This window comes from Podarcis bocagei, assembly GCF_964188305.1.
Source record: "Podarcis bocagei genome assembly, chromosome: 17".
In the NCBI taxonomy this organism is placed as follows: Eukaryota; Metazoa; Chordata; class Lepidosauria; order Squamata; family Lacertidae; genus Podarcis; species Podarcis bocagei.
The window spans coordinates 24,405,638-24,419,438 of NC_138143.1; the positions used below are offsets into that span (position 1 = coordinate 24,405,638).

At 41.1% G+C, this 13,801-nt stretch overlaps 1 protein-coding gene across 16 annotated transcripts in view; it reads right to left on the reverse strand.

The window, feature by feature from the left end:
* The window catches only part of MPDZ (multiple PDZ domain crumbs cell polarity complex component), a 112,565-nt gene that overhangs the window by 40,144 nt on the left and 58,620 nt on the right, over nt 1–13,801 (reverse strand). For 14 of the 16 annotated variants that reach the window (XM_081176010.1, XM_081176014.1, XM_081176017.1 and 11 more), the window contains 6 exons: nt 13,165–13,326; nt 9,201–9,467; nt 8,214–8,337; nt 6,620–6,818; nt 4,260–4,301; nt 959–1,063 (listed from right to left, as the gene is read on the reverse strand). In XM_081176010.1, the coding sequence (XP_081032136.1) occupies nt 959–1,063; nt 4,260–4,301; nt 6,620–6,818; nt 8,214–8,337; nt 9,201–9,467; nt 13,165–13,326 (899 nt within the window). The remainder of the gene's footprint in view (nt 1–958; nt 1,064–4,259; nt 4,302–6,619; nt 6,819–8,213; nt 8,338–9,200; nt 9,468–13,164; nt 13,327–13,801) is intronic. The other 2 variants (XM_081176012.1, XM_081176009.1) reach the window with 1 other exon arrangement.

The following is a 13,801-nucleotide window of genomic DNA, read 5'->3' on the forward strand; positions in this document are numbered from 1 at the left end:
TATTCTCAGTTGTAGGAAAAGTCACTGGTGGAGGTTAAGAATGGGGGTGGGGGAAAGGAAGGCAGAATGACGACTAGTCAATTAACTGTTATTTTCTCTTCGGGGGGGGGAAACCATGATTTTTGTTGTTGTTTAGTCGTTTAGTCGTGTCCGTCTCTTTGTGAACCCATGGACCAGAGCACACCAGGCACTCCTGTCTTCCACTGCCTCCTGCAGTTTGGTCAAACTCATGCTGGTAGCTTCGAGAACACTGTGCAACCATCTCGTCCTCTGCTGTCCCCTTCTCCTTGTGCACTCAATCTTTCCCAGGGAGTCTTCTCTTCTCATGAGGTGGCCAAAGTATTGGAGCCTCAGCTTCAGGATCTGTCCTTCCAGTGAGCACTCAGGGCTGATTTCCTTCAGAATGGATAGGTTTGATCTTCTTGCAGTCCATGGGACTCTCAAGAGTCTCCTCCAGCACCATAATTCAAAAGCATCAATTCTTCGGCGATTAGCCTTCTTTATGGTCCAGCTCTCACTTCCATACATCACTACTGGGAAAACCATGGCTTTAACAAACCATGATTTATTATGCTGTAAATGAGTGTTGGGGCTGGTCCCTCCTCCCATCATTCTCTGCCTTCGCTGTGACAATCCTGGCTTGTATCAAGAACAGTTCCCCATGAAGCCCACACCAGTAACTCTGGTTTAGTACAAGCCAAAATCTTTGCACAATGGTCAACAACTTTTCTGAAGCAAATCATTGGCTAGCCTGAGTATTTCTTTGTCTGTGCTTTAAAAAAACCACAACCACCAAATTATCGTCTAGAGTAAACAGACGCCAGACATTTGCCTATCATTTTTTAGTAAAAGTGTTTTGCTCCAGCAAGCATGGAGGTAGAATTTTCATGCTGTTAGCATATGTATGTGTAAACAGAGGTAAAGGAGAGGATTATAGCAATATGGTGTAGTAGATTACCTGACAACATGCGAAGGAAAAACATCTAGTGGCATTCTTCCTTCTAGCTGCTGCCCTAAGCTGGCCTGGTACTCTTCAAACTGCTCTGCTGGCACATAGGTAATGCTGCAATATGAAACATAAAAATAAAACCTAAAATGCTGCAGGTGTCTGAGGAATAGCTCAGTAACAAGCAGTCAAGATTTTAAGGCCTTCTCCAGCCGCACTACTTGCTTCTTGAACCAAAACTCTCCCTTTGAATTAATGGGGTGTGCAACAATTCAAAACAAGAGAATGACACCAAGATCTAGGCCATGACTCAGAACCGTTCTTCTTATTGGATGACCTAGAAATAACAATGAATGATACATGCTGGGCTCTAAAACTGGTGAAAATGCTAAAAGCATGACAGCTAATATTCAGAGGTGTGGTGACAGAAACACGTGGATCCAGTGTTTACTTTCAGGAGCTGCTTCTCTCTGGGTTGCCACCAATAATAGTTTTGTGTTGGAGAAAAGCACTTCCTCTCACAGGACTCACTAATTCTGCAGCCCACCCCAGTTTGCTAAAAAGAAACTGCTCCTGAAGGTTGGAAGGTCCTCTGGAAAAGCAGGGAATGAGGCACAGAGGGCTTTAGCACATCTTTGTGTGTGCAGTGGTAGGAGTTTGAAAATTGTTTTGCCTTGCATGATTGGAAGCAGTTTCTACTAGTGCAAAACTGCCACCAGCTACACACATCCCCTTTCATATCAACTAATATATCTTTCCTCTAGGTACCATTTTCCTTCCTCTGAGATTAGGTGGTTTGTGACTCAAAGCAGGATAATCTTAGCAATGGCACCACAATTGTAGAGCAGTCTCTCCAAGAAGGTTCTGCACACACAACAGAAAGGATGAAAGCGACTAAAGCTGCTGAGGTTTTTTGTCATTTTAATTTTTGGAATATTCATAATTGGCTTGTTTTTGCTTTATTCCTTGTACATCAACTTGGGTGCTTCACAAAGGCAATCATAAATATGGAAAATTGATTTTTTTAAAAAAAAAAAAACACTAAAAATTCCTTATGCCTCATTACTGTTCCCCACTGCCAATCAATAAATCAACCATATCAACTTGACTGCGATGAAATTACCCCTGCCATTTGCAGACATCCATTCTGGCTAAAATGCCACCTTGTTGTTTTGAAGGTTATCCCTTTAAAGTGCTCATTTTAGAGAGAAATAAGTAGTAGTGGTCATAAAGTCTCGAGAGATGGAGGTATTATGGAGGTAACATGATTCTTTTAAACTGTTAAATGCAACAAAACACATGATTGTAACTAGAGGCGAAAGTGAATAAAGCTATGGTAATGTTAGAGATGAAAATGGTATTGCACTGATAAAGAAATCACATGGATAAATAAATAAAAAATCTAGCACTATATATAGAGAGAAGAACATTTCCCTCCAGAGCGGGGGAAACTTCATTCATTCATTCAGCAAAAAAATTCCAGCAGATGTCACAACTTCAAATCTTTAGATTAGATGGAAAATGAGAGTAGAATTGGGTAGTTTTACAGCATTCTTTTTGGTTGAAAGACAATTTCGGAAGAGGGATATGGTAAAAGGAGAGATGGCTCACAAGCCCATCCACTTTAGATTCCATAATTGGCAGGAAAGCCTGAAAAACTGAAGCTGGAAAGGACTAAACTGACTACACATCAGTTCGGCACTCAGAAAGTAAGCAAAAATAAATGAATCATATCCTGCGCTAAATGAAGTCAGAGGACAGGGGTGTAAACGTGAGGCAGCATGCAATACTAAAAGGAATCAACTGCATGCTTGATTCTATAGCCACACAAAAAAAGCCTTCTGTACATACTATGATAGGAAGTATACCAAATAAAGAAATCTGTGATGACATTCAGGACAATTTACAATACAGTCAACAGGCTTGGCAACTAGAGTCTTTTGGTTACACAGTGGAGAGAGTAAAACATTAGTGTCACAGAAAATATGACAGTGAGATTAATCCAGATATCAGTACATCCATGATTGTATCAGTAACTAACACCTTGGGAAAGAGTGTTCAGGTATCTTTACTAGTGTTGCGATACACAGTTGTATAGCAACGCTGAAAAACCACAGTATATAATCAGATTGAATGCATAAATGCAGTGAGAAGGAGCACAGTCCTGTGCTATGACAATTGCTGAAGTGTGCTTTGCAAAACCAGGCCATTATGACTGTAATCCTATATACACAATTACCTAGGAGTATGTCCTACTGAATTCAAAGGGACTTAACTTCTGAATGCACATGAACTGAATTATGCTGCATATTGCATGTATCAAACTGCTCTCTATGCCTATCAGAATAGGAAAGACTCCGAGCAATGATTCTGTATTTCCCTGCCAATACATCATCACAAGGAGAGGAACAAGGATGCACTGGGAATCCCAGATGAAGCTGTGTCACAGATGACTAGAAAAGCATCATTGTTTTTCAGAAAACAAAATCCTATACCTGAGTCCTGACTGGGCAAAGTGGAATGTAGGGGGCTGAAACTAAAAGCAGTACAGGCAACCCCCAATTTGCACAGGGGTTGCGTTCCGGGTCATTGCACGCTTGTGTGAAATCGTGTGCAATTCAAATAACCCCGTTCCAACACTGCACCCATTTTGCACCTTAAGTGACATCTTTTATGACGTTTCCATGTCACTTCCAGGTTCTGCCCTGTGCACGTGTGTGCGATCGCACACAAATCTGTCACACCAAAAACGGGGGTTGTCTGTACTAATGCAGCTATCCAGCAGTTGAAAAGAGAATAAATTAAACTTAAATACCCCCCCAAAAAACTATGTGAGTAAATATATGCATGTTTAACTTTTTAAGCATAGGATGAAATGTGTCTTCTGTTTTAGTCCAGAAAAATACTCTGCCCCGTGCCACTGGTTAATACTTGTCAGTTGGCAGGCTGACTTATCTAGTAAAGGAAAACTGTGAACAAACTCCCTCTCATAAACGGACCTCTCCCCTTTGAAGATGAATCCCCCCCCCCCGATATCTTATTTTACTGTGCTATTTAAGAAGACAAAAAAAGTTATCTTTATTAAATACCTCCAAAAATGCCAGTATACTGTAATGTAATTGGGTAATGAATCAACTTGTCGATTCTAGTAACAGACTAATTGGATGAAGGCAGCCATGTAAGTCTGTGTACATAATGCTGTACCTATATCTGGATATATCCCAGCTACTTTGGGTGTTATGAAAGCATGAATGGTTTAACAGACAAGTTGCAACACAGAGCTATAATGAGCTTTTAAATCACCGATACTCACACATAAAAGGGGGCCTGATCATCAGCAGGTGTTGGAGAAGATCTAGAATGTGAAGCATACGACGCAGCATCTTTTTACAATGGTGTTAACAAATGTCAGTGACTTGTGCTGAATGCAAGATGTGCACACGCGCCATTAAAAGTGTGCACTCCTATTCTCTCTCCTCTTCTCCCCTTTCCACCTCCATTCTATCCACACCTCCCAACAGAAAGCATCTGCTCTTTATTGGGAGTGTATAGCGGTGATTATTAACAAGCATGAAAAATGGAACCGCAATCAATCTTTTATTTCCTTGATCAGAGATTCATCTTCACACGTTTGGTGAAGGCAGGTGAATTCTGAATCAGCTCGGTAATTATCTGGCAGATGTTACAAGCAGCTGTTACGACTGCTGCTAAAAAGCAAAGCCCTAGATATTATTACAGAAATTATTGTAAGGTGGAGTGAGAAGCGAGGCCACACATCTGCTTGTCTGCTTAGAAAAAAATGTACATGTTTGGATAAATATAGATAGATAGATAGATAGATAGATAGATAGATAGATAGATAGATAGATAAGACAGGCATGCCCAGAGGAACTGAACTTTTGGTCTGCTTCTGACTGGATACGATAGAAAGCTAAGGACCCTTATTAGGAAGCGAGTTGTGCTCACCTCAGTGTGTAAAGAGGATTTTTTTTTCTATTCATAAACGGCCTACAACATGCATTTACCTTCCGCCATTGACTGGATTTAACCATCCAGGGGTCATTTACCTTTTACTACATACATGCAATTTAAGCAAATGACAATGATACCACTACAGTGGTACCTCGGGTTACATACTCTTCAGGTTAAATATGCTTCAGGTTACAGACTCTGCTAACCCAGAAATAGTGCTTCAGGTTACGAACTTTGCTTCAGGATGAGAACAGAAATTGTGCTCCGGTGGCGCAGCGGCAGCAGGAGGCCCCATTAGCTAAAGTGGTGCTTCAGGTTAAGAACAGTTTCAGGTTAAGAACGGACCTCCGGAACAAGTTAAGGACTTAACCCGAGGTACCACTGTAATAGATTCAGGAAGTTATAGGTTACACCAGTTTGTTGTAAATGACCTGGGTTACCTGAAAGCATCTTGTCTCTGAACACCTAATATGCAGTAAAGATAATGCACCTGTTGCTGTTGTATTCAAAGAGTAAGCAGGCGACAAACTATTTCAATTAACTGTATTTTATTTCTAGGCTTTAGATTTTTGTGCCTCTTTCAAGCAACAAGCTACCCTGCCTCTAAGTCTACATGTGTGAAATACAAATGTAGGTACAAGATAAACTGCTTTCCTGATATTTGTCAAAGATGTACTGAGAGTTATACTTTAAAACATTATTCTTCTGTCTTAATGCCATGTGTCATAGTTTCTGTAATTAGCCACTTTTTCACTACCGAGATTTTTCTCAAAGAAAAGAAACTTTGGCAAACAGAGAGTGAACTTCCCTTATAAAAATTCCAACATTTTCCCTAGTTTATCTTCCTGAGCAAAGGTCTTCAGTCGCAGGAGGTGTGCAATCCAAGTTTTCTCCCCATCAAAGAGCAAGGAGCTGAGAGGCTCTTCTTGCACCAAGCATGAAGTCACACAGCACAATATAACGGGGCACAGCTCTCTCTACTCAGAAAGACATTGCATGACTTGGGTCCCATGGGAACATTCTTGCATCTGCTAGAAGCTGGAGGAATCTGTTTGTGTGAAAAAGGAGGGGGGCTGGGACACTTGCTGCCTTGTGAGGGTGAAGGAAAACCAGCAAGTGTACTAGTGAAAAAAGGAGCCCTTCTTGCCCAACGAAGGCAATCTGATGCTGATCTGATGCAATCTGATGCAAGAGAACATAAAATGTTTATGTCAAACCCACCTAACAGGTTGAATCTGAAGGGATCCCAGAGTGGGAGTAAAGAAAGAAATGTACCCCAGGGAGGACTGGCAGATTTAAATCAGACTTAAATCTTAAGGATGCTCATTAAAAGCTGTAAACCTGGGTCAGAGCAGGCCGTGCTGAGAATCACAATCTTGCATTTTCTTCCTGGACTCACACTGGCAATTTTGAGTTGTTTTCTAGCCCAGGCATCCCCAAACTCGGCCCTCCAGTTGTTTTGGGACTACAACTCCCATCATCCCTAGCTAACAGGACCAGTGGTCAGGGATGATGGGAATTGTAGTCCCAAAATATCTGGAGGGCCGAGTTTGGGGGTGCCTGTTCTAGCCATTTAAATCCTGAATTTGGAACATAACTTCAAGGTAAGTGTGGAATGTGATATCCTTCAAGATTATTTTTAAAGATAATAAATAAATAAATACACCAGACATTGTTCTTGCACCAATTGACTCTACATACTTTATATCTGGTCCAACGAGGGAATGTCTCCGCAGCATAGCTCGTGCCTGTGCGTTGGTTAAATTAGTGGTAGGTTCCTCATTGACAGACAGAATGCAGTCCCCAACACCAATGCGCCCATCGCGACTTATGGAGCCCCCATGGATAATACTGCGGACTATCATTCCAGAGCCATCTTTATTGGAACTTACTGTCATCCCTTAAAGAAGAAGTAGAAGAAAATAAAGAAGATAAATTTGCAGCCAATAATACATGTAATATGGTAGCAAATTCCAGCCTATGAGAAGACCCCCCCCAAAACAGTCAACTTAAACCTTATACATAGGTGTTTTTGCCGATAGCAGATATGCATCCATAGAAGCAAACCACCACCTACAACCTCCCCACTCACCCACCCACTCAGAATAAAAAATAAAACCACATGTGAAATTTGCTAATATTATGATAAGGCAGTTTTTACAGAATCATTATGGGAAAAGATGCTGATATTTACATTTATACAAAGCTGCGAGCGTGACCATGACTTCTGTTTCTTGACAGCTGTCTAGCACAAACTGCATTCTGAACATCACACTGAAATATTGAGGAATGGCTATTTTTACAGTGTAATCCTATTCAGAATGAAGTCCCTTTGATTTAAATGGTCCAGCTTCCAGGAGTTATACACTATGCAAGGGCTTGAGAAGCTTCACTGGGGTTGTGCCCCAGTTGTGGAACACCCATCACCTCTCAGTTCGGCATCAGATCAAGACATAGTTATTTACTCAAGCATTTGGAAACTGTTAAGTGCTCAGCTTGAGATTTTTATAGATGTTGCTCTATAGTTTTATAACTGATGCTAATTGCAATCTGACCCACTCTTGCATCTGTTTAATAGCTTTGTGGTTTTAGAATGAGTTTTATTGTTCCCCACAGGGAAATCTTGTAATGAAGGGCAGGATATAAATATTTTAAATAAACGGGATTTGCTTCCAAGTAACAGTATATGTAGGACTGCAGTCTCAATGAACTGTTGTTCGTTCATCCTCTGAAGAAGATTAGACAGTCTTGTGAGGCTTTACTCAGTGTCATGATTGCAACAACTCTTAGCTGAAGTATTCGCTAAAAGATGCAAGCAAAAAAATCTATTAACTAATTCCAATAGCCCAATGTCAAACGCTTTGGAAAGATCTTGTTGGACCACGTTTCCCATAATTTCTCACAACTAGGGATGATGGGAGCTGAAAGCCAAAAACACCTTAAGGGCCATATGTTTCCCAGCTCACCACTAATTACTAGAATTACGTAGGTCGGTTTGATATTATTGACTCACATTAAACCTCATGCCATATCGTGAGCAAAACAATAGAAGGAATTCCACCCAATTAGCAAAACAAAACAAAACACCTGTGTTGAAATATCTTCCTACTCTCCTGAGAAAAACATATTCCTGGAGACAGCAGCATGACCTGAAAAGATACAGATTGCCTACACAGCAGCCACACTCTCAATGGGTTTGTCTGTTGTTGTTTTTCATACCATTACACAGTTCTATTTGGGGAGCAAGTAGTCAGAAATTACAACAACGGCAGAAAAGGTGATGCAGATACACTACCTAAACTTGAATTGCCCTTTGCAATAGTAATCGTCTTCTCAAACTTGTTTTTGTTTGTATTTAGGGTTGCAGAATACCTCCCAGCGTGCGTTAAGCTGTTATTTTCCATCAAGAGTACATGATCCTGATAAGAAGAAAAACAGTGTCAGTTTATAGAGACAAGTAACTGGAGAGCCTTATTGGATTCCGTGTGATTTGCCAATTACAGATGGTTTCCAATCTGCTAGGCATTCACGTAATAAGAAAATGTGTAATTCCTAATTTGCTTACAGAACTCTTGTTTCCCTTCAAATTAATATGACTGCGCTAAAAGGATAAAAAAGAGGTAACGCGATGGTTTACTGCTAAAACATCAGCTTTTATGCAAGTTCCTTGGCAGCAAAGCAAGAAAATAAAGCAAACTATCTTCTTCAGTGCAAGCAGCAGCAGCAGCAGCAGCAGAGTGCTGCAGAGGTAGGCAGGAGTATAAGCCTGATTTTATGCCAAAGTCTTCCTGCTCTGTCCAAGAACAAGTTCCTGCTGCGTGCTTCTGCTGCAAATCAGCCTGACCTAGAAGAACGAGAGAGAGAGAAACCCTTTGTATCCCTGCACCCTTTCACTTTGGAGCTCTCTGCAAACTTAGCCCTTACTTACTATCGCTCAGAACAGTTTTACAGAACGGATGCTATGCTGACACAGTAGTAGCGCAACCCTTTGAAACAGGCCTAGGCCATAAATTGATCACCAAAATTGCCATCTTTACAACAAAGCCAGTCACTTCAGTTGTCTTTGGGGCTCCCTGAACAAGAGGAACCTGCACTGTCGGAAGGACACCTGGGAGGTATACCATGTTGTAGGGGGAGCCTGTTATTCCACAGTTCATCCAGGCTATCAAGGCTGGCAGAGTTATTAAGGGAGTTCGTAAGCACAGTAATATCCGGAAGGCTATCAGTTCTGTTTTGTGAAATACTGGCTTTACTGCACAAACATACGAAATGAAACACTTACTTTCCCAGTAGCATCAGGGTTCAATCTAGAAGTTAAATTTGCATTGTGTGAGGCTTCAGCTGTCCAAGTTCCTGTGCTTTCATGTTCAGCTTGTTTCTTAGGAGAATGTGTTACTGGATCTTTTCTTGTGCTCCCAGCAGACTGTTCCACACATACATCAGCAGAAGATCTGCTCTCTGCTCCCCTTTGCATTAGATCCATGGTGTACAGGTTTTGGTCCGGTAAATGGTAACCAACTGAGGCATTTGAACTTTCTTTGCAAACAGCCTATTATTATTTAAAAAAAAAGATTTTAAAAGTTTATTTGACTTTTAGAGGTTTTCTTTTTGAATAACAGTTTGGTATGTTATTGTTTGAGAAAAGAAGACTCCCTGGAAAAGACCCTGATGTTGGGAAAGATTGAGGGCACAAGGAGAAGGGGACAACAGAGGACGAGATGGTTGGACAGTGTTCTCGAAGCTACCAACATGAATTTGACAAAACTCTGAGAGGTAGTGGAAGACAGGAGTGCCTGGCATGCTCTGGTCCATGGGGTCACGAAGAGTCGGACACGACTAAACAACTAAACAATAACAATGTTATTGTTCTGCCCATCTCTTGAAAGTGAATTCAGCAAAGACTAAATGCTTTTCCATCACCTCCTGGCAAACAGAAGGGGAAGAAATGGAGGCAGTGAGAGATTTTACTTTCTTGGGCTCCATGATCACTGCAGATGGTGACAGCAGTCACGACATTAAAAGACTCCTGCTTCTTGGGAGAAAAGCAATGACAAACCTAGACAGCATCTTAAAAAGCAGAGAAATCACCTTGCCAACAAAGGTGCGTATAGTATATGGTTTTTCCAGTAGTGATGTATGGAAGTGAGAGCTGGACCATAAAGAAGGCTGATCGCTGAAGAATTGATGCTTTTGAATTATGGTGCTGGAGGAGACTCTTGAGAGTCCCATGGACTGCAAGAAGATCAAACCTCTCCATTCTTGAGGAAATCAGCCCTGAGTGCTCACTGGAAGGACAGATCGTGAAGCTGAGGCTCCAATACTTTGGCCACCTCATGAGAAGAGAAGACTCCCTGGAAAAGACCCTGATGTTGGGAAAGATGGAGGGCACAAGGAGAAGGGAACGACAGAGGACAGGTGTTCTCTAAGCTACCAGCATGAGTTTGACCAAACTGCAGGAGGCAGTAGAAGACAGGAGTCCATGGGGTCACGAAGAGTTGGACATGACTAAACGACTAAACAACAACAACAAATGCTTTTCCAATTACCAAGATAGAACTAAAATCTCTGCTCATCTACTCAGAAGTTAAGTTCACACAGTTCCATGAGACCTACCCCCAAGTTAGTGTGCATAGAATTACAGCCCATCAGAGCAAAACCAACACATGTTTACTCAGAAGTATATCTCACTGTATTCAGTGGGGCTTGCTTCCAGGCAAGAGCACCCAAGGGTATTCAACCAGATTTTACTCCAAATAGACCCACTGAAATTCATAGACCTAACTTTGCCGTGGTCATTAATTTCAATGCATCAACTCTGAGTAAACCTAGTTGAATACCACCCTAAGGATACAACCTTACTATCCAGTTTCCTGGGAGTAAGCTCAGGGCAGCACATTTTCAAGTAGACACGATACCAAACTGCACTGACAAACTCATAAGGAGCATGAGACACTTCAGGCGGCATCAGCATTCCTGAACAGCACCTACTGTTCTGACCCTGAACATGTATACAGCTAAAAATCTGGGGCAATACCTCCACTAGCACAACAGACCTGTGCAAGCAGGACAGAGCTTTCCCTCCTCGCCTGCAGCCCTCCACACATCCTCAAAATCAGCTGGAGTTGGAGGACCCTCCAGAGAAGACGGGGGGGGGAGGAGAGGGGAAAGGAAACAGAAGAGGAAGCCACAGTCACGCCGAGGCTTAAATCGGCCCTGGCCACGCCCCCCCCAACCTGATTGGCAACCTGGCAACCTGATGTAGCCGGGGTCTCCCCTAGCATGACACGTGATGCCGTACTGCCCTGACACTGAGAGGAGTGGCTAGGTGGCTGGACCGCAACCCAGCCCCACCAAGAAATGGACCTGATCTGCCACTGCAAAAGAGTAATTTCACTGGGGCTGCTCTTGATACAACCCTACGACTCTGCTCCTAATGAAGCCTTATTTGAATGCACGTCCATCAATAAGGGAGATAATGTCACGCTTGTTTCTTAACCCATCAGTGCTTTAATGTTCCTCTCAAACTACTGTATCTAAGATAAATTACCCAAAAAGCTTCATTCTGCAAGTATGAAGAAAGGCTCCAAAACATGTAAAATTTGAGATAACTCCCCCCCCTTCAGAATAATGACTGTACTGAAACTCCAATGTGTCTGTCATTTGGAATTGCAACTGCCTGTATTTCAAACTATGATTTCGAGATCTGCATGTGTGGGCTTCCTGTGCTCTTCTAAGGATGATTTTTTTTTTTTTTTTTTAGGTGGATATTCCCTACTTCACATGTCCCTCTGCTTCTAGAAGGGTATTTTAATATTTTGTTGGAAGCCACCCAATGTGGCTGGGGAAACTCAGCCAGATGGGAGGGGTATAAATAAATTATTATTATTATTATTATTATTATTATTATTATTATTATTATTATTATTATTATTTCCTCTCCCTGTATGAAGAGAGGTTGCTGGCTCAGTTGAAATGGTATATTGAATTGCTTTCTGTGTGGCTATTTTTATCTGGGCAAAGTGAAACATGAATTGCTACCAAGCTTTAATGTTAGCATTTTACTCTCGGGTTGCAGTCTTATAAGGACTTACCAGGGAGTAAGCCCCATTGAACTCAACAGGACTTACTTCTGAGAAGACATATATAGGATTGCATCTGGTAGATGTAAAAGAAGATACAGAGACAGAAAGACAGTCTTTGGGAACACCAATGTGATGTCTTCTGTAAGACCAGATGTGTTGCAGAACGTACATTTCCCAGCATGCTCTCTGTCTAATCCCTTTAAGTAACAATTACCAAGTTAAACAATGCAATCTGTCTCATTGGCACAGCAAAGGTACATTCTGTTGTGGATTAGGAAATTCCATTATGAGATAAACTCCGGCTGTCGGCCCCATGGCCAGTAAGACTGAAATACATTCCAGAAGGGATACAGCCAGCTGGTGAACCTCAGGTGTGAAAGATGAGCAACTCCTTTTTTCAGGAATATACACTGCAAACCAAACAAGAAAATGGATCGACATCACCGGCAATGATGATGCCAGAACTACCATGAGTATTTTAAAAAAAAACAGGAAATTATTCAAGCTTAGGCGAAAAAAATTAACAGGTTGCCAAGAAATGGAAGAGGGGAAAATCTTAACACGGGGAAGAAAATGTAAAAGATGCCATCATGCTAAAGAACAGGATTGGGTATGGGATCAAAACATTTTTAAAATATCTTGTTCTTTATGGTTAAATTGAATGTCAACATGTTGATGCTATTTTGCTGTTGATTTAATTTTAGCCTAACTGCGACATCACATTTACTAAAGGGATATAGTAACTAACTGACTACGATTAAAGATACGGAGAAAATGAACAGTGTCTTATATGGTGGAAATGTTATTTTTTGAGCAATAATTCGTTACTCTACATTAACCTTTTTGAAAATATCCCACAGTATTATTAAAATTCATTGAAACCATTCTTCTTTTTTTAAGAAGCGAAACAAGAGCACCTCAAATCGATGTTGTCCTCCTCATATAGCACAAAATGCATTTGGTCTCTGAAAGTCTGAAAGGTGTTCAGTCAACACTACCTAAATGAAATTGCTCTTTAATCTAATAACAAACCTACGAGCAGATGGAACCAACTGGGGCAACATTAGTCATTGCTACATCCAATACAGAAGCCAAACGCAAACATCTTCACATTCAGTGGGGCTTCACAGCAATCAATAAAATGATACATATTTTTCTTTTTACCTTGGGAGTTGAAGATGGTAGTGAGAGGTTATACTTCAGGTCATCGGCACAGGCGCTGCCATGCAGAGCTGAAACTGAAGACTGGAATGTACCATCATTGTCTGGGGAATAGTGCGATTCGAAGGTGGATTCCTCCACTAGATCTGCCTCACTTGAATCCACCTAACAGCAAAGGCAATTTAATCAGTCCGGCTATCTGCTGCATTCGTATCACATAAGCCCCAAACATTTGCATCTGTGGATGAATACTTCTTAGCTACCATGCCTTGTTTTAGTTTTCTTTTTGATTTCCAACATACAAAATCTTTTGGACACACAATGAGCCCATTTCCATTTTCACCAATGTCTTCATATCCTCAAATTCAATGATACACCAGTGTTATCTGAGAATATTATTTAGATCTGAATTTGCAAGTACATCAAGTGATAAACAGATGATGTTTGATGCTGGGGTGGGGGGAATGATTTCCTATAATTTTCTACCTCTGGGGGGGAAAAATCTCATATGCTGTCCCATTGTTGAATTTAAGAATGTGGTGCACTGCTTAAGTTTGTCTAAAAAGGTCCATTTTTAAAAAATTAATTACTTTCATGATACAAAAGTTGCCTACCAAATCTCTCATTTTATTTGAAATAA